The sequence below is a fragment of the Dermacentor variabilis genome, chromosome 3 (assembly GCF_050947875.1).
Source record: "Dermacentor variabilis isolate Ectoservices chromosome 3, ASM5094787v1, whole genome shotgun sequence".
NCBI lineage: Eukaryota > Metazoa > Arthropoda > Arachnida > Ixodida > Ixodidae > Dermacentor > Dermacentor variabilis.
Window position 1 is genome coordinate 68,393,856 of NC_134570.1, and position 26,584 is coordinate 68,420,439.

The 26,584-nt window shown below is 44.9% G+C and overlaps 2 protein-coding genes across 2 annotated transcripts in view; one reads left to right on the forward strand and one right to left on the reverse strand.

Moving 5' to 3' along the window:
* Positions 1 to 331: 331 nt before the first annotated feature.
* Positions 332 to 8,572, reverse strand: LOC142574553 (uncharacterized). The gene is made up of 3 exons (XM_075683607.1): positions 8,546 to 8,572; positions 6,408 to 6,461; positions 332 to 2,060 (listed from the first exon to the last, which is right to left on the reverse strand). The coding sequence occupies exons 1-3, from the start codon at positions 8,570 to 8,572 to the stop codon at positions 777 to 779; spliced, it is 1,365 nt and encodes a 454-aa protein (XP_075539722.1). The 3' UTR covers positions 332 to 776.
* Positions 1,950 to 26,584, forward strand: part of LOC142575827 (uncharacterized) — a 43,947-nt gene continuing 19,312 nt past the window's right edge. Inside the window, exon 1 of the mRNA XM_075685524.1 lies at positions 1,950 to 2,018. The gene's annotated coding sequence lies outside the window, so the exon portion shown is untranslated. The remainder of the gene's footprint in view (positions 2,019 to 26,584) is intronic.

Sequence of the window (26,584 nt, forward strand, 5' to 3'; positions counted from 1 at the left end):
ATGCCTTTAACCCCACCCTCTATATTCCTGCAAATGCTCACATGAAAAGCATCCCTTTACCACTCCACCTTGCCATGGCATGCCCAAGCAGGCCTACCATGACTATCGTCCCAAATCCTACCTCCGAACAGTGGGAGGCCGCCTTGACCTGTCCTCACCTGCGTGACCAACAGCAGTTTGGGTACCGCGCCCAGCGACAGCCAAGTCCGAAAGGATCCTGGACTAAACAGCCCTGCTACCGCCCCCCCCCCCCTCCCTACCACGCACACTAGCGCAAATCGGAAGCAAGACAAAGCCGCCGACTCACGTTTTCTTTGTAGTTTACATCTTTACATACTCGTGCATTCCATTAAACTTTTTACTTGTTTTTTTCTACTTTTAGGGGGTATTTCCGACCAACTTCTTCTCTTATATTTCTGCTTTTTGACCTGCATATTAATGGCCTGATATATCGCTTTAATTTGTTGCCGTATAGTAATTACTCTCACCACCTAACCTTCACCGGTGGTCCTAATACAGTCTATGGTAATATGGGACCTCCTTTTACATTTCTTATCTATCTAAACTCGTAACCACTTTGACGCAAGAACTTTGAAACTTTGAAACCTTTTTCCTCCTCCACCTCCTGAGCCGCGCCTGTACCCGGGCAGGAGATGGCACGAGCCCAATAGATGACATCGTCCCTACACATGATCTATCTTAAAACATTGTAACCTCGCATAATTCAAAATGTCACCAGGGTTAGCGTCATCAACGGAGTCGTCGAGCCGCCAATACTACGGTTTCAGACGGCTCCACATACGGCCCGAAGACCGCGGTGTCTTTGGAATGTCGGTAGCAGCCTTCAGGCTTTCTTTACCGCCGCTTTTATGCACTGGTAGAAGTCTGCGCTTAGCGGACGCCGTTTCTTCTGCCGGTGCTGCGGTGGCGTTGACCTCGAGCTGCTGGGGAGTGCGCCCACTAAGCACGTAGCGATCCGTGGTCCGGGGCATCTTCACCGCGCTGGCGGCAGTGCGGACGTCTTCGGCGCAGTCGTCCCGTCGAGGCAATCGAGAAGCTCCTACGGAAGACGCACCACTGACGATATCGTCAGGCTGCCCCGACGCTCCGCCTCCACTTCTACGCGTCGTCGGATTGGCGCTGGATATATGGGACGGGGTCGTTGCGACGCTGACTTCGGCCTTCACGAGGTCGTCCGGTGGCGCTTGCCTCGATCCCTTAGCGCTTACGTCAGTAGCAAGGCCTGCGGCGCCGGCGGTACGTTTGGCGGCCCTGGCGCTTGACGTCCCAGAAGTAGCAGCGCTACTCGCGTTCACCGCCTCCTCTGCGGCGGCACGGTCGCTCTGACGAGGCTTTCGCTCCGCGGTTGACAGACGGGCCGGCACTGTGGGTGTCGCGGTTCCGTATTTCTGTCGTTTGTTCTTCGTCTGGGACAGAGTTGTGGTGGTGGTGCCCGCGGTGGCAGTAGCCCCGCCCTCGTCGCCTTCGGATTGACGCGTTGCGCGGACGCGGGGCCGTTGAGACGCCGGCGTCGTGCTGCCGGTGCCCGCTGAGGCTTCGGCGTAACCTGGAAGCGGTGACAACCAGAATCCTGGCGTTCTCTCTCCTGGAGTTGGTGCTTCCAACGTACGAGTGGCCGTTCGTCCCCCAGGAGTTCGGCCTCCGGGTGCACGGCCGCCTGGAGTCCGTCCGCCGGGAGTTCGTCCACCAGGGGTTCGCTCGCTCGCAGTACGACTGCCAGAAGTCTCCCCGCCGGTGGAGGTCGCTTGCTCAACCGGCGGTAGGGTTTGTCCACCGGGAGAAGGCCCTCCAGCAGTTCCACTGCCTGGAGTTCGACCACCTGGAGTTCGGGTACCAGGAGTTCGTCCGCCGAGTATTGCCCCTGCAGGAGTTTTTTCACCGGGAGTACGACCACCTGTTAGCCACCCGCTGAACGGCCACAAGCGACCTCGCTGTCGTGCCTTGGCCAACACATCGACTGGAGCATTTCTGTCGAACGCCCTGCCCCGAGTTAGCTCGTACGTCTTGTAGAAGTCGTACAGCACATTGGTGTAGTACAGCTGTAACGTGAAGAGGCGCTGCTGTGTAATTACAAGTATTACAGTGCAATCACGGTACGCATTTTGGCGTACTACATTACGTGGGTCAAAACGCGCTGTTTGTCGGAATGATCATTTGTAGTGACGGCAGCGTTTTAATTTAGGCAGCACACAAGGATTGTTGCTTGCTCCATGTTAGGAGTGGCGCCTGCTGTTTAACGGACATTCCAAATCCGCCACCATGGCCACGAGCGGTTCTGGCTAACACTCTGAAGGCATAATAAAATGTAGGTGAAGTACCTCAGCTGTCACCCGCCGTGGTTGCTCAGTGGCTATGGTGTTAGGCTGCTGAGCACGAGATCGCGGGATCGAATCCCGGCCAAGGCGGCCGCATTTCGATGGGGGCGAAATGCGAAACCACCCGTGTGCTTAGATTTAGGTGCACGTTAAAGAACCCCAGGTGGTCAAAATTTCCGGAGTCCTCCACTACGGCGTGCCTCATAATCAGAAAGTGGTTTTGGCACGTAAAACCCCAAATATTATTACCTCAGCTGTCGTGCGAAAGTTGTGGATTCGGGTCCCACCGAAGGCAAATTGTCCTCTTTTATTCCTCTCTTACCTTCTCTTTAAGATGTAACGGTAAAATTAAACTTAATCTCTGATTAGACTTTACAAATAAATACTATTCTTTCATTATTTATTTCTCCGTTATGCTTCTGCTGAGTTCAGATGCGTTGTCTTTTGAAGCCTGTAAGTTCCTTCGCTTATTCACGCATTTCTGCTACTTGCAGGAGGATATATTCAGGGTATTCTGATGGATGTAAGAAAGCTGCTTAAAAGGTTTCACTACGCAGCTCATATAAGTGCGCCTCTCGATCATATCGATAATGTTTTTTTTAAACCAATAACTCTGGAAAGAGCATTGGCGGCTGCTGCTGATGTTGATGATTTATTGGCATCCGCTCTGAAACGCGGCGGCGACTGTCACCTAGCCCGCGTCATTTAATCAGGTCTACTATACATGCTATTCATTCTAGCATTTTTGTATACATTTCCTTTATCTTTCCCTCTTCCTCAAAACTTCCCTGTCTATATTGTGCCGCTACCTATACCTGTAACAGATCCGGTCGTATCGATCTCTTCCCTGCTTTTTTTCCCCGCTAATACTCTGAATGTATCTTGCTTATCTCGACTGCTGACCGGTCGATGCCTCCATTCAGTTTAAATCTGCGGGCTTCTGGAAGGTGTACCTTGCCCACGGGTCTCACAAGTTGGATACCTTTGCGTTCCATTAGGACGTCCCAGATTTTTGCTGCAGCAGATACATGCTTCATCTTTGTCTGCCTCATCTTGTTACGAATATTTGCACCAACATGTTTTTGTCTTGATGCAACTAGCTTGAGCCTGAAATAGCAAGGAACGGCCCTGTGCTGTCATACAATTTTTGCCTTCTAATTTCTTTGTTCCCATCCTTGTGTGTCTCTAAAGGCTTCCTTTATACTATGTCCTTGCTTTTCAGGTACAGATACTTGTGCACTTTAGCCGCCTGTTTACTTTCATCAATGTTACTGGGCCTTTCTTCAAAACTAATCGTGCCCTGCGCTTCTCTGACTTCGAAAGAGGTTCAACCCATGTCACACAGGGTTGTCTCATCTATTTGACCGTAGGCTGCCTAAGCCCACCGGCCTACCGATCTTTGGGTAACTTCCAACCCCGACAAGATATCTTATTTCAAGCACAGAATCGCGTTTGGGAACGTTTGTGCGCGCACATTTACTTCTTTGCAGATTTGACGCACAACGTCATATTTATTGTTGCCCCAAAGCTCTAGATCTTTCATGAGTGCTGCATTCCGCTTCCCCTTTACCTTCAGCTCATCTTGGCGGGTGCTTGAATATGTCTTTCCTTCGTTTATGTATATGCCGATGTAATTATATTTCTTGACTATGCGTATAACTTGCTGTTGAATTGACGCCACGTAATTTCTCGTATCTTCATTGAAGATCATGATTACCGATTTCATTGTGCTAAGCTTAACGCCTAGATTTGTCGTTGCGTTGCCACACGTATTCGCAAGTGCATATATAGGTGCATTGTCCTCTAGTAGTACTATGTCGTCAGCATATATAAATTCGGGCACCTTTTTTGCACCATTTGAGCATTACGCATGTAATAGGAATCAAACTGTAATTTGCTTTTTTTTTCAATCGTCTCCTCATGCCCTTAACATAAAGCGTAAAACACAGTGGAGACAGAGGACATCCTTGCTTCAGTCGTTGGTGAATTTTCACCCCGTCATGACATTTTCGGGCCTTCTCATACAATTTGTATTTGGTTGTCTCTATATCTCTCCCTCTGCAGCTCCACAAAGTCACCATCTATGCCCTCGTGCTTGTGGATATCCCATAGCAATACCCTGTCTGCGTTTTCGTAGGTCCCCTTAATATCTCTAAATGCTATCCACGAAAGTTTATTCTGAGCTATTGAAATCTTAATGCACTGAGCTAGTACAAACATATTATCGACAATGCGTCAGCATGGTCTGAACCCACGCTGTAGTTCCTCCAGTATATTCTTTTCTGATGGCGCCACATGCGGTGCCGCCATCTACTGGACCCGTTCCGTTGACGTAGTATGAGGGGCAAGACTGCGCGCTCCGCATAGCTTGGATGCCGGCGCTCAATTGAAATGACACTCAGGCACCCTCCTGGAGGTTTTTGTTAGCGTTTTCGAAGTGAAGAAAGTTGTTCGCTACCACATAAATGGTCATGGGCAAACTTAAAATCTCACGGACTCGCAATAATTGACTGCTCGCGCGTGTTTATGTACGGCAGTCACGTGATCGTTCTATTTCGCGTTTGTCGGTACTAGCCATACGTTCCGGCTTGACTCTTTCTTTCTTTTTTTGTTTCGAGCGAATACATTTGAAGATCATGTGTGAAACACAGCGCAATTCAGCATGCACAGAAGCAATACATGAAAAGGCATACGTTACTTTCCCGACAAATTGGAATACCTATGCAGCTAATGAATATGATCCACTTATAAACTTTCAAAATTATTCCGTTGTTGCAACTGCGAAATTTTAATCGAGGACTGTTGCAGTGATTTCTGCTTAGCAGAAATCCTGAAACTCGCAACACGGCCGGGATTTCTTGTTTCCAAATTGTGCTCAAGTAAGCATTAGCGTTGCAGCAGTGTTCTTCACGTATAGAAGAAGGCCATTAAGGAAATGTAAAACAATAACAACAATGCATTTCATAACACATTTCGGAGATTGATGTATTACAGGTGGCGCTATAGCCTTGATATTCTTGTTAAGCAATGACTAACTGTAGCTAAATTTCACAATTTCAACGCGTAACCTAAATCTAATCATTAAAAAGCAAATAAACCACTAACTGTAATTAGCTACATCTACTTTGTCGTTCATCATGCAAGTATTGTCCGCGTATTGAGAAAATCAACAAAGAATTTCTAAAAGTGAAAAGAAAATGTTTTGTGTAACAAACATAAGACAAACATAAAACGTGGTTTATATGAAAGCGTTTGTATTTAACATGACTGGCAAATATTATTCCCAGAAAATGTTGTGACAAATACGGCAAAATAAAGAGAACAGCCCAAATCGCACTCTGGTCCGCCCTGAATTGTCACCTATTCGGTGCAGTTTTCTTTTCTCTTTTCTTTTTGTTGATTATCGTGAACGCGCAATATGTTACATATTTACACTGAGCTGTGGGCTTTATGTGACAGCACGTGAGCACTCGATAGGCCAAATCATTTTTGAGCGAGAGCTTTCGGCAGCTGTTCGATATACGTTATGCAGTCATAGTAACTTTGCCATGCACGGCGACATGTGGTAGCCGTTCACAGCGACCCAATATTTCAATAAATCCTTCGACGTGACATTGGTTATCATAGCTAGGCTGCAAACCGCCGTCCGGTTAGGTCTCACACGTGTTATTTAAAATCCTTTATTCCCAGCTCCGCTCCTTTACTCCCGACGCCGACGACAGCCAGCGCGGCAGCTGTGTCCACGTGATCCCTCATACTACGTCACGACGACAACAATGCGGGACGTTCCAGTGGTGGATCTGGTATACAAATTATCTGGTCGTATGAAAAATCTTTCTGGCAAAAGGCATATAAGATAGAAGTGATAGCTTTTACAAAGCTGTATAGTCTATCTTAGATTTAATACGACCTTACGCGGGCTTCAATGGGATAATTAAGTCTTAGAGCTGCTGCACCGCGTTGCTCTAGCAATACTGCTTTAAAGACTTTATTAACGGCTTTCATAGCAAAAGCCATACCGACTCGAAACAAGTGCACAAATGTACCATTAGACAAATACGAATAACCTACCTTCACGAATGCGGCGAAGATTATCACGGGAGCCCAGGTCACGACAATTGTCAGCTGCGCATAGAGAAGTATGCTTCGATTACACCACCATCAGCGTGCCGTCGATTATACACTACACCTGACACGGTATAGCCCGGTGGCTATCGTGTTGCCCTCCTGAGCACGAGGTCGCGGGTTCGATTCAGACCACGGCGGCAGCATATCGATGGGGGCGACATGCGTAAGCGCGCGTGCGCATAGATTTAGGTGCGCGTTAAGCAACACCAGGTGGTAAAAATTTTATGAAGATCCCCCGCAACAACGTGCTTCAGCAGCGTCCTGGTTTTGGCTCGTGAAACACTAGGATTCAATTTAAATTTTACAACGTGACGAATAGACTGGTTAACTCTAGAAGTAGCACTTGTTAAAGGGACATTAAAGGTTAATAACAAGTCAACGTGGACTGTTGAAATACCGTCCCAGAAACCTCAAAACGCTTGTTTCATGCGAAGAAGAGACTTATATTAGGAGAAAATGCGTTCTGTCCGCGTACATCTAGCGCTGTTCAAATCGCCCGCCCTCCGATCGAGGAGTGGTGACGTCATGTTCTCACAGTGACGTTGTGCAATCGGTGAGCAAAATGGCTCCCGCAGACGGCGATACGGCTTTTTCTGCGCAAAACGCGAACACGCAGCCAGAAACAGAGCCAAGACAGAGCCGACAGCAGCGCGAAAGCGGAACTATGGTGGCTAGCGAAAGGGAAAGCGCGCGACGATAAGCTAGTTCTTTATTCTATGACTCCAACTTTGACGCTCGTTGCAATGGACGACCGTGACAACGACACATTGGCTCGCGATGCTGGGCTCGACTTCAGCGATTTAAGCACTGATGAGCGTGACCTGCTGCTGAGGGCTCACGCTGCCGGCGTCGTTGCGTACTACTACGACGGCAACTGTATGTCATGGCTGTACATATTCATATATTTGTAGCTTTTCCTTCGTGAAAACTAAATGCCGCACTCACCGCCCCGTCTTCTACCTGCAGTTGTTCTTACGCTTCGGAGAATGCAGGCGAGACCGATGGAACAGCACTACGGGAAACCATTGCTTTGAAAGCCACTTCACACGACTTCAGTAAGTCGGCGTTGAACTCGTAATCCTCCGGACGAAAGTGCAGCGAGCACACTATGCGATTTTTCGGCTCTTTGCCAACGCGCCGCGGCAGAGGTATGGCACTTAACCACTTCGAACGGAGAGATTCAGTCGTTGGCACACAGTGGTGAGTAACGTTGGATTCACCACTGCAACTGCCCTTGGCCAAGTTCCGCGGACCGTTCGCACATCCCACGACGTCACATGGACGTGGCATTCTCGCTGCTTGTTCCAAATGCAAGTTTCGAGAGCCAGCAGAACAAGCGCAGCACGACGCGATAACGAAACAATCGAAACTCCAAAGCGCGCCCGGCGCAGAGCCGAGCGCCCAGAGTCCAGCGAAAACGCAGCCTTTCGACCACCCATACTACTGAAGGGTAACGTCAAAATGTTATTTTTTTCTTAGGATCGAAAAGAAGTAGACTAGTAGCATTTTCTTCCATCTTACAACCTAATGATATCTTTTTAATACAAGTAGTTGAGTACTGGTGACATAAATTATGATGAGGAGTGCCTCCGTTATCGGGCTAGTACCGGAACGTCGCTGGGGGGTATAAAATTGTGTCATGCATTTACCTCGATTTCTCGGTTACTAAAGCTCTGTTCGCGATTATATTGACGCCTTAGACGTTCTAGAGCATTGCTTTATCACTTTAACTTGACTTCATACTAACCTTCAGTGTTCCTTTAGGTTCGTGGACAGAAGCTATTTCGCTTACAGTTGTTTTGGTTGCCTGTCTTGTATAGTTAACATGTAGTTAACAGTTAATAGCACGCATGCACGCACACTACGCCTGCGGGTCCTAGGTCTTCTATGTTTCCGGCACTGCTCTTCCATTCTTAACGTTCACAGAGGCTTGAGTGAACCAACTAAAACAGATGGCCTCAATTATTCCGCAGTCCATCTCTATGGCGTTTTTGATAGCCTTTATGTGTCGCTATGGGCGTTAATTAGTTCGACCTACAGCTACCGCTCTAATTTTTGTGCAGCGACCGTTTTACCCATACTGCGTAGCGCGAGGTTGTCGCAGTCATTTCGCCGACTTACGTTTTTTCTGAGAGTCAGGCTGCTTGCATCTTGGTTCGTGTACTGGAAGAAATCAGAGCACAAGCGACAACGTCGAGTCAATAATGTGCGTCTTCCCGCAGGCCGTGTTTGAGCCATCAGCTTACTGCAAAGTGTTCATTCCAGAAGATTTTGAAGCCTCGCTTGCATGATGTGCTACTAAGCTTGGAGTAGTACAGAACCGAATCTTCGCTACCACAAATGACATTTTTATGAAACTGAACTGGTTTTACCCACACGGCCTTGCCTCATGCTGAATTCGACAAGATGTGGAATTAAGAACAAATCAGGCGATCATCTCCTCACGACTTCGTGTTCTGCCCCATTGCCAAGAAGGATTTGACCACGACTTAATCTTCCTACGACGTCTATAACACCCGATGATGTCGCAGTTGCTGTTAAATAAGACTGCTTCAGATAAGCTAAATGTAAATAGCTCTTTACAGCATGAGATTAGATCGTCGTGGCACTCTCTAACAATGTCCGAAACTCACAATGGTTTCGAATTAAGCCACGCCACTGTATTCCCGATATACGTCTATGGGTGTACGCTTCCTCATTTATACCGGTATTACACGGCATTTTTGATCGCGATTAAGCCCGATCGGGGTCGAATTTTGCAATCGTGATTGGTTCCTTTGCGCAAACTTCATAAGACAACCAAGAAGAGGGTTTCTGTGGCCCTGAAGAAATCCCGAACGTTTTTATAAGACGATATCCCGAATTTAATGCCATGCTTTCTTGTAAAAAATTTTTGTTCTCCTTCAATGCTGTCGGGACTGCTGCCGGATAACTGGAGGGTGGCCCGAATTGTTCCAATATTCAAAAAGGGGGATCGATTTAGATTACAAAATTATCGTCTCATTTTTCTGACATCACAATGCTGCGAATTCTCGGAGCACATTGTGTGAAACTATATGAAGGAATTCTTCGCTGAAAACAAGGCGCTCACGGAGTTTCGGCCTTGCTCTAGGAAGAGTTGCTCGACTGTAACACACTTGGCATCAGTGATTCACTCGTTTGCTTTATCTCCCGACAATGATGACCAAATGAATGTAATATTCTTAGATTGCACCAAAGCCTTCGATAAGGTTTCGCACAACAAATTATTGTTGAAACTTAGAATGATTGGCATACCTGACATTTTGAAAAACGGGATTATTGTTGGTCTGACCAAACGCTCTCTCTACCTTATAATTGGTGAACATAGCTCAGCCACTCTTCCACCCACGTAAAGGGTGCCGGAAGGCAGTGTCTTGAGGCCTTTGCTCTTTATAGTGTATATGAATGACATCGTTAAATACATAACTCCCGGTGTGTAAATTATATTGTTTGCGGGTGATTGTATTTTGCACAGTGATACAATTTGCCAGAATGATCAGATTGTCCTCTACAGGGATCTAAACAACAGATTGAAGTGGCGTAATGAATGGGGGATGTTTATAAACGCTGAGAAATCCGTATTTTTTCTCGCATTACTCATAAACAAACACTACGTTTTTCTTATGCACTAGGTTCTTCCGCACTGCGTGAGACCAACAGCTACAGATACTTAGGTGTTACTTTGACTTCCACGTTGTCGTGGAACATATGATATTTGATGTTCTGCTTTCCGCAAACTCTGTTTCGTAAGACACAAACTGAAAAATGACCCTCCTAGTGCAAAATTACTGTCATTTTTCACCTATTAGACTAAAGTTAGAGTATGCATGTATATCACGGGATCCTTACACTAAGTTCAATATCAGGCATCTTGAAAGAATACAAAAAAGAACAGCTAGGTTTATGTTTGATGATTTCGCAAGGCTGGACTCTCCTTCGGAAATTATGTCAGAAAATTCTGTACCTTCTCGTGAATCACGCTGAAAGCAGTTGAGGCTTGAACTCCTTTCCCTCCTTCTCAAAACAAGCTCGAAAGGAAACCATCGACTTACACAACGCCTGCTATAACACGGCACACAAGACAGTATCATTCTGACTCACTGACAAACTGTTATGCTCAAACTGATACGTGGAAATTTTCTTTTTTCACCAGACCAATATCGGATCGTAACGACGGTTTACGTACACACTGAGACTAAAATTGTATAAATTTATACATGCTTGTTCCTGATTCGTTCACTATTGTTTGTATGTATCCTATCGCCCCTCTGCTTGGACCGAATGGTCCGCAGTATGTAATAAATAAATAAATAAATAAATAAATAAATAAATAAATAAATAAATAAATAAATAAATCGCAAGCAAGCAGCTCAATATCAATAGGGCTCGAACGCAATCGAAAGGGTGCCGTGTGCGTGAGGTATTAGGTGTAGTCATAAGGTTTTTCGTTTTCGGGTTTACATGTTTTGATTTTAAATTCGGAGTTTAAAAGTTCATTGCTATTGTGAAAGAGGAAAACAGAGGAGAAATTGGGGGTTTTGCTTTCTGGTAGAATAAAGGTCCCCGATTTTTCTGGTAAGTTGTACAAACTATAAAGACAAGCAGTTCTATCTCTTCGGGCACACGCGTACTTTTTGAGACAAGCGAAATCACCCACAGCACGTTTTGATAGAGAACTGCTCGCTAATCATGTGACGTACTCATCTCTAGAAATCCTCGTGGTTGGGCGGTATTAATACTTCTACAAGAACCACAGTAACAAAAGCAACAAATGCACGCCGGTTTTGCGATGCTTCGTTCACCACGTTCTCTGCATATTTTTAATCAAAGAAAAAGAAAGTGCAGCAAGTATGTCACTCGGGCGTGGTTCGCACGAGAGGTGATGCTTTTCCTCATCTTACGCGATCTTCTTAACATATATCACTCTATGCATCGGAGTCACTTCTGTGCCCGCCATAGACATGTCGAGCATTTCGTCCTTGTCCGCTGCCCTTTCGCTTTCACTGCTTCCCAACATACGCTCATGCCACAATATTAATTAAATATCAACTAGACGAACCGGCCACCTTTATTTTAATGTACTTCATTGGGAAAAAGTCCAACACATCATCTCAACGTCACAGCTGCATATCGCAATTCACAGCAACGTCAGCGCTGCTCTCTTCGCGTCCTAGTACCGCCGCTTACATGTTGCGACGTGCGGGAAATGGGATGCAATGTTTCATTGTGGTATTCTTGTAAACGCGGCTATTTAAAAAAATCACCAAGCTTTCGTTCCTTCAACGTCGGCAGGCGCTGAATACATTATATGTTTATACGTGCAAGCTTTCGCTTGAGCTTCAGGCAAAAACGAGGGAGACGCCCCGGCATTCACGTATTATTGATCCGATATATATTGACGACTTGTTTAAAAAAAGGTGCTGTGCGTTCATTGGTGTTGCAACACCTGCAAGTTTTTACGTCCTTCACGAAAAGGCAGATATCGTGCAGAATCGTATTTCCGGGTTTAAATTTTTTTTCACTTGGTTAAAGCTTGAGGTGCACATATCGCAGATACTTTCTTCCTCTACTCTACAGCATATGCCACAAGGTAGAGACAGGCACTGCAAATAAGTCCTTTCTGCGCCCGGAATGACGCGTTCAAGTATTAGCTTTTTTGCTAGGACAATAACAGAATGGAGCAAACTTAAGAATGAAGTCGTTTCACAACCATACTTAGGCCTTCTTGCTGCACACCTCCATCAGTGATTTGTGTCGCATATCGAGCTATGCTTATTATGTTCGGTTCCAGCAAAGCATTGTGTTGCATTGCTAAAATATATGCTTCCATTTCCTGTATTTTTTCCATTTCCTGTATTTCTCCTGTATATATATATATATATATATATATATATATATATATATATATATATATATATATATATATATATATATAAGGAAATAAAAATAAGGTTGTAACCTGATTTTCATAAATCTTTTGCGAGGTGCGAAAATCAGGTTTCATCAGGTTTACCCGAAGGACGAGGAACCCTAGACCGTGCAGAGTGTAGCCGAGTCAGGTTGAATAGGCTTGCTTTGAAATATGCCATTCGAAAACACTTACCCACTTGGGCGGGCATCGCAGTCCGACCAAGTTGGCTCCGCAGCAGAGCAGCATTGCGGCGGTGTTCCACGCCACGGAGGCGCCGAGAACGCGCGGCATCTTTCCCTGCGTTCACCAGGCCCAACCTTGAAGTATTTTTTTTTTTACATGCTTCGTTGGGTCACCAGCCTGAATTAGTTCTGTGAAGCGCATAATTTTCTTCCAAAAGCAAACTTTATTATGATCGAGAAAAAAAAGTGAAACTCACCATAAGAAAATTCACCATTCAGTAGAGAATGAAATTAGATGTTCATAAATTAAGAGGTTTCATGTGGTCAGTACAATTTAACGACCAGGAACAAATAGTTGCCTCTATCTTCAACAGCATCGCTTTCGACCGCGACAAGAAAAAGAGAAGCTTTTCGTGGAACTCTCGTTCTTTATGCTTATTTGAAGAGAGAGACAGGTTTTTAGAAGCTGCATGCTCGTACTGGTCTTGAGGATAATTATCTTGTCCGGCATATTTGGCATCGCCATGTTGGAGAGGCGCTTGATCTGCTGCGAGGAAGCAAAATGCGCTCCGACTAACACTTCACTCTATACGCAGACATCGCGGCACAGCTAGAGAGTTACTGCTGCCTGGAAGTAGACTCCATGAGGCTTATAATCAGGACGCATTGTGAGACAGGTGGGAAGAGTAAACGACAAGTCTTCAAAGTGTTACATCTATTGCATCCACCAGGCTTCAAATAGGTACGTATATCTCGCAACCACCAGGCACCGAAACTTTAGGCCCGTTGTAAGCCAAAAGCCGCGTTAAACGCTCTAGATCGCCGAACATTGACATCAACGGGCACAAGTTCCACTGCACCATACACGGTCCCGATATACATTTACTGAGTTACAGCTCAGAGGGCGACATGCTATCCATGGTCAGCGTAGTCTACACTCTCGACCCGCTAAGTACAATATTCTAAAGGCAATTTTTCGCCACGAATTTATTTTCATTGCACTTCAAGAACCTGGTGTGTACGCATTCTTCTGGATGGGAAGCTAGTCGTCTGCTCTAGGTATACGCTATGCGACATAATGTGGATGTTTGTGGGCCTTAAATGTCTGCTACACTTTGCGCTGCCCGATGCGTAGCAGCATAGCAGATGAGCGAGCGACCCAGAGTGAGTGCCATAACGTCACAAAGTTATGCTCTCACGTGACCACCTTCTGCGTCCGCACATACACACACCTGTACCTAAATGAAAACCAAAACTGAAACTCGTTCGTAGAGATGCTCCTTTAGGGAATTGTTTTGGGCGCGCTTAGCTTTGCCTGTATATCTTCCGAGGGTTTCGAGGTCTAAGACCTTCGAGTAAAGAAAATGAAAAATAAAAACTCGACTACGTCATGTATGTCTTCTTTCGAAAATTGCGTGCGGTACTATTCTTAAGCTTTAAAAGCCTCCGTCAGACTTACATTTATTTTTTATTTTTTTCCTGCTTGATAATTTCCGTGCTCTGAAAGTTCCAAGAATCCCTCGTGTCTCGGATCGACCACTGAGCTTGTCGCCAAAGCATTAAAAGCCTTATACGGTCGAGCTTTTGGCCTATCAGATTTCAGACCAACATCAGTGTTTTCTTGACTAATTGCTCAGCCGAAAAAAAAAGGAAACAAAATTAATACAGTGGCTAGGATACTGTGTAGTAACAATTACTTCTTGCCCAATTTCTCTGCATTTTTAAAAATCCATCGCTTAAGTCCTGCAAATTCTTGTAATGTCGCAGGTGGTGGTTCCGCCGTAAGACAAATGAATGGGAGCGCAAAAAGTAACAGCACCGCAGTAGCATGGTTCCGTTATTACTGCCATGCCTTGTGGCTCGAACAAACACGGGTTATCTATGTGTATAGTCAAATATATTGAGTTTATGACAGATTTTTGCTGTATCTTTTGCAGCCATCAAGCTCCAGTGTATTTAGAATTTTGCTTCTTTGTTGTTGTTGTTGTTGTTGTTGTTTATTTATTTATTTTTTTAGCGTGTGTATACATTAATAGCGAGACAGTCGGGTTACCTTTAGCCATTTTTCGAATGGGGGGAGCAGTCCTTGAGGCGATGTCTGAAAGGCGTAAAAAAAATTAAGAAAAACAAGAAAAAGAAAACAAAGTTTTCTGTTCACTGCATTGTCGTCAACTGGCTTCGCTATTGCAGGAGGTTTATGCACTGAGGTGATTACTGCCGCCATGTTGTTTCACACTTGCTGACCGTCATCGCATTCTGCCTAATCAGCCGCGTTGTAAAGATGGCGGGTAAGAAGGCGACGTTGCGTCCGTGATGTCACGTCAATACAAACGAGAATGTGCGGATAACGTTCTCACGTTTCTCTATTTGCATACAGCTGAATCCTTGCCGGCCACGAAAACGAGATAATCATTTTTTTTTCTAACTCCCGCGCAAACGCAAGTGTGCCTACGAAAGCTTTCAATTTAGATAAAGAACCTGTCATAAAAGAACGTTTTCTTGACATTACCCGACGGACAATATCGGTTAAGAAAACATTCCACTTGACAAACTGCTATTGTAACCACTAGGTTTCACACGCAAGCGCTCTCAAACGTGACGATTCAAGAGCCGTATATACCATGTCTTGACATCATTAACACGAATGGGGACGATGTCGCTAGTCTTCAACACAATTTGCATGCCATTCTTAAGTGGTGCAACAAATGTGAAATGGATTTAAATGTATCTAAATGTGTCTCGCACTTCATCAACGTGCCCAAGGCACGCTCACAGACAGACAGACAGACAGACAGACAGACAGACAGACAGACAAGAAGGCAGACAGACAGGAAGGCAGACAGACAGACAGACAGACAGACAGACAGACAGACAGACAGACAGACAGACAGACAGACAGACAGACAGACAGACAGACAGACAGACAGACAGACAGACAAGTAGGCAGATAGGCAGACAGACAAGTAGGCAGACATACAGACAGACAGACAGACAGACAGACAGAGAGACAAGTAGGCAGACAGGCAGACAGACAAGTAGAGTAGACAGACAGACAGACAGACAGACAGACAGGCAGACAAGTAGGCAGACAGGCAGACAAGTAGGCAGACAGGCAGACAGACAAGTAGACAGACAGACAGACAGACAGACAGACAGACAGACAGACGGACGGACAGACAGACAGACAGACAGACAGACAGACAGACAGACAGACAGACAGACAGACAGACAGACAGACAGACAGACGGACGGACGGACGGACGGACGGAGACGGACAGACAGACAGACAGACAGACAGACAGACAGACAGACAGACAGACAGACAAGTAGGCAGACAGGCAGACAGGCAGACAAGTAGGCAGACAGGCAGACAGACAAGTAGACAGACAGACAGACAGACAGACAGACAGACAGACAGACAGACAGACAGACAGACAGACAGACAGACAGACGGACGGACGGACGGACGGACGGACGGACAGACAGACAGACAGACAGACAGACAGACAGACAGACAGACAGACAGACAGACAGACAGACAGACAGACAGTTTATATCGCATTCAGTTCTTACAAAGAAGCAAAATCCCGGGAATGAAGCAAAAAGCTACTTTCCAGCAGCTTGACAAAGCCTCTGGCCCTGATTGTATTTGGCAATGAAAAACACATACATAATATTTATGAAACATACATGATATCTGGCATTGGTAGTAACTAAATATAAGATAACATGAACATGTGTTTACACTGGAATCATAATTTCTACGCGTAATTATAACCTAGTACAACAGATTGATATCAACAATACTATGTCAAACACAATGCACATATCACAATCGCATATAAACGTTTTTAACATGTATCGAACAACCGATGAAAAGCAAGATGTAAAAACACACACACATACACATGTATCAAGAGGCATACGAACATGTGTGTATACGAAACATTTTATTGGTACACATTTAAATACATTCGAATAAGCGACGCAATTTGAATGCAACGTACATGTTTCATTTTGATAATTTCACAGAGAATAAAAGAAAGTGTTTTGCAGAGAACTCGCATTTGTGACATATGCACCTGTCTGTTATTTGATTTCATATACCTCACAGGCTACAGAAGTAGTATTGCGCGAGGGGGGCGGTACAGATAAGAATTGTGGAGCAAAAACATAGTTTTTGTTACAAAAATGTGAACAGAACGAGAATAAAATAATAAACAAAGAACGCGAAATAAACAAAGATAAAAATAAAGGAAGGTAAACAAACAGTAGTTAGCTTTTCAGTATACAGTAAAGCAAACAACCTTAGAACGAATGCTTACATAAATAAATAACAATGAAGGTAAAAGTAGCAAAACTAAAGAAATGCTTGTTTTTAGCTAAGTACTAGCCAAATATGCGCTGATTTTTTGTCTGAAGGTTAATTGGTCGTTAATGTAAGCGATGTTATCAGGAAGACCATTCCACAGTGCAATCGCACGTGGCAAAGCTGAGCAGTTGAATGCACTGGTGTGACCGAAGATGCATAGGAAACTGAGATGCTTATGCAGACGTCTAGATGTGCGGGAGAGACGAACGAGTGGTAAAGTAGATGGGCGTACATTATGCACGATTTTGTGCAGAAGACAAAGTAATGCTATATCCCTGCGCTATTTCAAAGTTGAAAGCGACAACGACAACTTGATGTTAGTTACACTCGAAAATGGGCTATAATCTCTGGCAATGAACCGTGCAGCACAGTTTCGGATCGACTCGAGAAGATGGATTAGATATGCCTGTTGAGGTTACCATAAAGAAGCTGCGAATTCGAGCTGCGGTTGCAGTAATGTTTGGTAGGCTATCTTTCTAGTTAGGGAAGGAGCGCTGCGAGAATACGTTTTTTATATCCTAGAGTGCGCGATGCTTTAGCCGTTATCTTCTCAATGTGGGATGACCATGAAAGGCTAGGTGCTAGAATAATTCCAAGGTACTTGTATGAAGATGTGCGAGCGACGATACTATTGCCAAGTGAGTAACTGAAAGTAGAGTAGGACTTTTTGCGAGTAAATGTCATTAGATAGTATTTGTTAGTGTTTAGGGTCATTTGCCAATCCAAATACCAGTTAGTGACACATTGAAGGTCCTGTTGAAGAGCAATATGATCAGCGGGGGAGCGGATTTGACGGTAGATAACGCAGTCATCTGCGAATAGTCGAACATTGGATGTAATTTTAAATGGCAAGTCATTGATGAAAATCAGGAAGCGTAAGGGTCCAAGGACACTTCCCTGAGGTAGTCTGATGTTACGTTACTGAAAGGGGAAGAGTACTGGTCAATGACAGTGGACTACTTTCGAAAAGACCAAAAGCTTCTAATCCAAGAAATTGTTAGTTCGTCAACGTTTAAGCAAGAGAGTTTAGAAATGAGGCCACAGTGAGCCACACGATCAAATGCTTTAGAGAAGCCGATGAATATTGAGTCATTCTGAGCATTGTCGTCCTTATTTTGAAAAAGATCCGCAGTGAATTCAATTAGTTGTGTCCGACATGAAAGGCCTTTTCTGAATACATGCTGATGTTTGAAAAAGAAGTTATTACATTGTAAGTGATGGACGACATTACCAAAAAATGATGTGTTCGAGTAACTTGCAGGGAACGCTAGTTAGTGATATGGGACGGTAATTACTCACATCGCTCTTGTCACCTGACTTGAAAATGGGCATGATTTTGCCGACTTTCCAATCATTCGGCAGCTCCCCTGTTGACAGTGACTGCTGAAATATATGACTAAGGATTGTACTGGAAGGGACTACTGTATGCTTTAGGATTTTCGTGTTGGTGCCATCAAATCCGGAACTAGTCGATATTTTGAGAATGTTAATCAAAGTAGCGATTCCAGCGGCTGTTACGGTAATAGGAGTCATATATTGGTAATCAGAGTCTGCCATCTTTGGCATATTTTTGGTTCGCAGTTAGTATAGTGTCCTTTTAATTTCTGCAGGGTAATTGTCTTATATCGATATCCTTTTTCGAAAATCTGTTGAGTGCCATCGGCATTCTTCATTCCAATCTATTACGGCTTTGGTCAGTCCATGAAAAAGGAACCATAAATATTTCGCGATTTCGAATGTCGTACTGAACTTCACCCGGTTTTTCTAACTTGCAAAGCCTAAGAAACTTACTGTCATTGCCTCTTACGCTAGTCACGTATTTTATTGCCAGATTGAAATCATACGCCTGATAAAAGGGAAGAACGGTGAGTATCGAAAATAGATGTCCCATGTGAGCGTCATGCGCAACCTGGGCGACGTGTCGCAAAGCTTTTTGTTTTCGTAAGACAGATAGCCTACTTAACTTTTTTTTGGACATCGTTCCCCACACAATGCAGCAGTAGTTTGCATGAGAAGCGAATATAGAATTGCAAAGCAGTAGCTTCCTTTTTGGGGGGAAGAGTGTCGCGCAGTTTACGAAGTATACCACACGCTCTTGCCATATTTGCCGTTACGCTTTCAATGTGTTCATCCCAACGTAAATGTTCATTGAACCCCAGTGTTTTCATACTAGCTGCAGTATCAATTCTTTCCTGTCCAAGGAAGGTTTCTAAATCACGATTTACCTGTTTTTGTACAGGAGTAAACAGTATTGCCGTTGTTATGTGTGTTTATATCTGATGAGTTTGCTTTCGACCACAAGAATACATTACGCAATGAGGCGTTTGCTAATTGTGTCAGCTTTTGCATGCAACATGACTGGAACGAAAGGGCTGTATCATGAGCATAAATTATAAGTTGGGCTTCATCGCTAATATTTATTAACTCAATGTATATAATAGAAAGTACATTGTTTTTTTAAGTAAGTCTTAAGAAGCTGAAGAGGCAAAGGGCGAAAACCGCAATGCTATAATTTCATGAACAACGTGATATGCTTAGTCATATCGAATGTTTTGGAGAAATCCACAAACTCGCTAAGTGTTTTTTTTCCTCAAACCCTGTCAGTGTGAGGTCTTCTGGCTTCAACAGAACCATTTCTGCTGACATGCCTCGACGAAATCCGGATTAATGCTCAGTTAACAGAGAATGTTTCTCGCAAATTGACACAACCTTCTCACACACATGATTTTCTCGAGTCATTTTAAAGCTATTGAAAGTACTGACACAGGCCGATAATTAGAAAGGCTGTTTATGTCACCACATTTAAACAACATAGAAGCCTTTGCACATTGCATGTCAGAGGTAAATCCTTCAGTAGACAAACGTATACGTGGGTGAGCACTGGGAGGATGATGTCGATAACAAATTCAATCGGCTCCAGCACTCTCGTCTCCAGCACTCAAGCGGCTTTCACTGCTCTTGCTGTACGAGACGTAGAACGATCAACATCATCTACATACTGACGCTGCAACCACGGAGAATGGGTCTGCAGGATCGGTGATCTTTCCTGCAAAACCTTCCACCATAAAGATTCGACTATCTCACTAGACTACGTCGACTGCCGCGGAGCTTGCTGCTATTCGTTGTGCACTTCGTGTAATTTCTGACGAACTACCCAAGAAATGGAGCGTGCTCACTGACTCCAAGGCTGCTCTTCATTGTTTGGTTTCTGCCTTACGCCGAGGACCCCACGAGCAACTAGTTCTAGAAATCAGACTGCTGCTCCACCACCTCGTCGAGCAGGGACACGACATCACGTTGCAGTGGTTTCCAAGCCACTGTGGCATAATGGGCAATGAACATGCCGACGCAGCAGCACGATCTGCACATGAAGAGGGCTTGCAAGACTCCATTCCAATCTCAAGAACAGACGCTGCAACGAAAATTCGTGTGCTTGCGAATGAAGCCATCAAAATTTATGGAACACACCAAGCTTAAAGCATACACGTCTACACCTACTGGACCCATCCCTTCGACTTCGACCCCCATCTGGACTCTCTCGACTCGAAACAGCAGTACTTTGCCGACTGTGGCTTGGTGTCGCCTACACAAGATCCTTTGCCTTCCGAGTCGGTATGGACGACAGCGCGGCTTGCAGACACTGCGGCGGCGAGGAGACTATCGAACACGTGCTTTCCCACTGTCCTCAATACAGCGCGCACCGGCTGTCACTAGCGACTGCGTTGGCACGCCTTGACGACAGGCCACTTTAAGAACAGTCAGCTTTAGAATGCCGACGTGAACTTTCGTCGCAGCGAAAGTCGGTCAAGGCTTTGTTGACTTTTCTACGTGACAGTGGCCTATTAGAAAGACTGTAATGACCTCATTTCGTCCCTTTTCATATTTTTCTCTCGCGCTTTTATTTTTGTCACGCTCTTCTTTCCGTCTTTACTTGCCCTTTCCCTTCCCCAAGTGCAGGGTAGCAAACCGGAGGTTTTAAGTCTGGTTACCCTCCCTGCCTTTCTCTCGTTTGCATCTCTCTTTCTCTGTCAATCGGCTTTAGGTGTAGCTCCTCAAAATCGCGTGCTTGGGCATTTTTCAGATACATAAAAATAGCGTACACTTCATCTGGAGTTCTAGGTCGAAATAATTCACTTTCCAGGTTAGCCACGCCTAGAGAACGGGCAGCCTCAATGTCGCGAACGCTAGACACAGGGTTCGTAAAGTACTCATTAAAGCGGTTTGCTAGATCTGTGCCTTTTAAGTGTCACATTATCATTGAATTCAAGTTGCATATTCCTCTGCCATTTCAAGTTAAAAGTTCCCTTTTCCTCTGTCCGATTATTCAAATAGTTGTGTGTTATCATTGCCAGTAACCTAACGTGGAAGGATCACATAGATTCAATCAATGCAAACGCTAACCGAAAGGTAGAATGTATCAGACGAAGCTTTCGCCTTAGCAATACTTCCGTTAAAAATAGTTACTGTGCACTATAGATACACTCGCCCGCATCTTCAATGCGTTGCAACTATCTGGGATCCGGCTAGTGTCAGGTTAACTAAACAACAAAAAAAGCAGCACGAGATCGCTGAGCACGTTTCATATGATCAGACTACAACACACGCCCACTGTAACCTACATCAAGTCGGAGCTTAACCTGTCCACACTAGCAACACGCCTGCAGTTGTTTCACCTCGGTTTGTTCCACAAAGCATTTTTATCGAAATCACTACCTTCAAACGCTTTCCATAAAGTCACCACGTATTGTCTTCTTCGTATTGACCATGCGTAGAAGGTATGTGTGCCAAGATGGCAAACTGTAACTTATTCTGAATTTTATTGCCGAAATATTGTGTTGATTGGAACCGCCTTACCCGAAATATTGTACTACTAGGTGACCCCTCCGGCATTCATGCTACACCACTTGACATATTTAACTGACATTCATTCATATACTACCAGAGTTCAACTGCTTGATTATTGTTGTACTTCTTTGTATATCTGTCCATTTTACTTGCGGCTGCTTTTCTCTTTTCGCTCGTGCCTGCCTCCTTCCCTCGTGTTGTGAATCCTTGAAGGTAAATATAAATGAAACAAAATTAAATGAAATGTAAGAATATTCGTTTCTTTTTTGTTTAATTTTCCCCCCCTGTTGCGCTTTGTCGTCGGCTGGCGTGACGCCAGGTCTCCGCTATCGCCAGTATCAGCCACTCGCTGCGACAAATGATAAGGAAAGCATGGAATCGAAATAAAAAAGAATTCTTCCTATAATACGGCTCCAGCATGCTATTATTTCCTCACATAGAGGGTCTATACGAAATGTCAGTCATTCAGCTGCTTCACTATCCTGCCACATAATACAAATGTACGTTCTCTTGAGTCGCGCATGTTTAGTACAACAGAATGTCGACTTCTCAGTGTCGAAAAAAATGTTAGAGCACAAGAACGCGTCACTAGATAGCTTCTATAGTAATATGTATAATAATAATAATAATAATAATAATAATAATAATTAAAAAGATCATTTACTCACGGTTTTCTCGCCCGCCTTCTCCTGCATTTATGGAAACGTAATAACAATAAGTACGAAAAATTATCGGTGAGTCGTGATTGGTGAAACAGCACGTTAGCCCGTGCAACCTTCAAGCTATGTTGTCACTGGCATTCTTTCGCACTGATACTGGAAGTTCTTAAGATACACATTTTCGCCAGGTGTCTACAATTTTCGTTGCTTCGCCTTGATAAGACTTCGCACGTTGTTTGTGGACACTGTTCGACACATGCTGTCCATACTAAAATGGTTGTGTTAGAGTAGTTCGTGTTTTACGGACGACTGGTTTGCATTTACGAAGGCCATCGACATTATTTGAGACGAGATAAGCTTTAAGCCATTAGTCTACAGGTTGTTCCTGTAGACAACCTTCGGAGTTCGCTGAAGAAAAAAGAAAGGCGTCTATAGAATTTCCATATAGTGCGAACATTTTGTTGTCGTTCTTTTGCAGGGGCAGTCTAGCACATTTGCAAGAATACCATGACAGACTTACCGCTCTCCAAAGAAACAGGATCACTACGACGTCACTGACGATATTGACGACGGACTCGACGCCGAGCAATGCGTCGAGCAGGAGCCCGAAACGCGCTGCGAAAACAAGAAAGCGGAATAAACAGTAAATGGACAATGGAGATCCACGCTGGATATACTTAGAGGCAGATTGTTATCCTACGACGGATGAATATACACGGAGAAAGGAAAAAGAAAGTATAGGTGGAAGCGTCACAGCATAAAATTTGAAGCAAACAAAAGTCGTTCCATCACTTGGTCATGTCGCGGTATGATTTATTGTCTGCCACGTCGCGGTGCTAGCCACGCTCAGCGCACGCCCTCGTGAACTTAGGACGGTTGCGACAGAAACGTGCGGTTGCCGCGTTACCACGTTGCAACGAAGACGATAAATGTATGCGTTGCAGTAAATGACCAATGTCGCATAACCACGTATACCTGTAGAAAACCTGCGCAGGGCGGTGTTAGGGTTCGCGTCTGACACCACGTGGCGACAGGTCATTCACCCTAACACCTGAGCCGGAGCCCACGTGCACCGGAGGGGTCATTCACCCGACCTTTCTGAACCGGAGCCCACGTGCACCGGAGGGGTCATTCACCCGACCTTCTCCCCGGATTCGTCGATGAGAGGATCGACCTCTCCTCCCCGTGCTTGGTATTGCAGGAGGAGGGGCCCTCTCTCCGTGCCTGTCACGTGTCATCGATGGAAGCAAGATCCCGCCCACACTTGTAGAGAGCTATTTAAGGGGCTCCGAAATGTACTTTGAGAGACTTCTTACTTGAGACTTCATACTTCATGCTTTTCTTATTTTCTTTCAACTACCTTTGAATAAACAGTGCAAGTTTCGCACTAGCAAATCGTCTCGCCCCTGCTTGGTCGCCATGATCTACCGGATGCCTGCAGCCCGCCGACAACGCCACGCTACCCAATAAGTAATGTCGGCGAGCTTCGATAGGCAGGCGTCGCTACTTCTCGGCAGCAGTACGGTACGCTACCCTGGAGTACGCAACAGCGGTCGGAAAAAGCACCCGAACATGTTCGCATCACTTAGAACCTACCAGGAAACCAGCACACCGGCACTAATCCGCCACGAACGGTGTCACGTGTTTGGATGACTGAGAGATAAAGCGAGGAGGAGGGCTTCGCGGTGAGCTGTCTTGCCATGGCTGGCGGCGTGTCGTAATGTTATCTCCTAGCTTGCTTTCTCACTCCTCGTTAACATTCTTAAACACACATTCCTTCGTCGGTCTATTGACATTTGTTTGGAGAAAGAAGGTCGAATAACGTATTGCACAAAAATGAAATCTCAACTTTCCTTTTATTTTATTACATTAAATCTTGCGCCGATACTCCGGCGCCAGCAGGTAAGTGTGGCGTCGACGATTTCAAGCCATCTTCAACCCCGCCTTCTTATCCGCAGAAAAAGTTATCGGTAGAGGTTGAATTAATTATTCGGTTTCTACGCAATGCAACTGAATTTTTATGCGCGACTTACAGTTATGAGCTGTTTAACTGTCAAAGTACACGTCGTTACGTAGAGCTGTTCGCGAGCTGGCCGTCGGGGCCACATACCTTCGTCTTCCTGTCTTCTTTATGTAACTTACCAAGCCTCCATACACGTGTAAAAAAATTAGTGGTTCGCAACCATAGACCATCAAACTCACTCATGAGTCGACCCACTCAGACTCACCGAGATTCAGACCGATCAGTCAGTCTGAGTTTCAGCGAGCCCGGCTGAGTACAATTTTGGTGAGCCTGAGTCCGAGTGAGGGGGTCCCTAGCTGATAACTTTGGGTGAGTACGAGTCCGACTGATCCCTAAGCAAAGATATATTCTGTTACTGACTCTGAGTGAGTTCCGATTATTTTGCCGACATGTGTTCCAAAGTGCAACCTACGTATGCACAGTGACTTAATATCTCTCTTTAGGTGAGAAAATGATTTTTTTTTCACGATGGAGAGCAATTTTTTTTCGGTGGGCGATTCAACGTGTGCTCGTGTTTATGCTAAATCCTGTCGCATCAACTGGGTCGGGGACAGATAGCTGGCATATGAGCATTCGTTCGTGGCATCCACCTGCAGCCGCATTTCATGACATGTGTCTCATACGCGTTCTTTAATGGCCTTCCCGCATTACAATTGTGTGATTTGATCAAATGCACACATGGCCGGTATTTCGATGAAGGAAAGTGTGCATTTGCATAAGTGCTAAGCGTAAACAACGTGTCGTTATTGAGTACACTTGTGGGCCGAGCTTTGAGAGCTGCGCTTCTTGAAACACCGAACTGGTAAGTCTACTGACATCATCGCATGCCGTACAGCGCACTTACCCGATGAGGTCCGGTGAAAACCGTAGGAGAAACGGATGACTCCAACGATGTTGGGCACCTGCGATTACAGGCGAACGTCCGACATTTCGCAATTATCTGAATACACACCCCTACAAATGTAAGCATACGTAGGAAAGAACATATGTCAGTCTTGCGTTGTCGAAAATTGGTTTTTACTTACGATGTGCATTACGATCAAGTAGATAGCCCCCCTACGTGACGTGATCATTTCCTCTTCTTCTCCCTCTTCTTCTTCTTCTCTCCTCTCGTTCTCACTGTGTAAAAGCCGATGATGACGACGACGACGTTGATGATTATGAAGATGACGGAGATTGAAGATATGGTTTGTACTCACAGCAGGACTTGGGCCAATAATCGGGGTGTTTGCACGCACTGATATATATATGGAAAGGAGTGGATACCTGGTAACTTCGAAAATATTCGAAGGAAATGATTAACCGCTTCCTTCTTTTGCTATTCGCTTTATTGTACCTGAGGGAAGTTTATAAAGGGAACTACGTCCGTGATCTCATGCTTCTACACTTAACAATAAAACAGCAAGGCTCACGTGTTGCGATCATGATATCAGCATCAAGTTCGGAGTTGCCTTCCATATGCGCTGGCACTGCTTCAAACTTTAAACAAAGCTGCTCACGTTTATTTATTATTTAAGGCAGTAGCGTTATGAGTGCCAAAGTGGAAAGCAGTGCATGTGTACGAAATGTGGGAAGCCACTCACGTGGTAGAGGCAGAGAGAGGGTGGGAGAACTTCTGAGCGTGTGGGTGTGTGTATGTGTAAAGGTGTATGTGTGCATACGGGTAATATAAATGTAGTGGAATTTACGGTTGTCTGCTGTGGACCGCCGCCAGTCCTCACTTCGCTCCTCGAAGAGGCAGGAGGTGGTTCGTGATGAGCTAGTGAACGCGGTATAAATCATTGATCTGGGATCTCAAAGAGGTGCGACGTAATGGTAACGCATTTTTATCGCATTTACCGCCATATCGCTACTGAATTTTTATTTGTTTGTTTGTTTGTTTGTTTGTTTGTTTGTTTGTTTGTTTGTTTGTTTGTTTGTTTGTTTGTTTGTTTGTTTAGTTCGGTCGGTCGGTCGGTCGGTCGGTCGGTCGGTCGAATCTTACGCACACCAAGCCACTGAATATATTGGAACTTTGGCACGTACTAAAGTCCGGCGATTCCACGCCAGAACCCAAGAAGGTTCATGTACAGCGCCTAGAGCCCACAACTGGCATATATTCAAAAAG

Coding starts and splice junctions, on each gene's coding strand:
- LOC142574553 (XM_075683607.1), bottom strand. CDS start 8,572: ATGACTGCGACAACCTCGCGCTACGCA. Junction 6,462..8,545: donor CGACAACCTCGCGCTACGCA/GTATGGGTAAAA, acceptor CTCTATGCGCAG/CTGACAATTGTCGTGACCTG. Junction 2,061..6,407: donor TCTTCGCCGCATTCGTGAAG/GTAGGTTATTCG, acceptor TTCACGTTACAG/CTGTACTACACCAATGTGCT.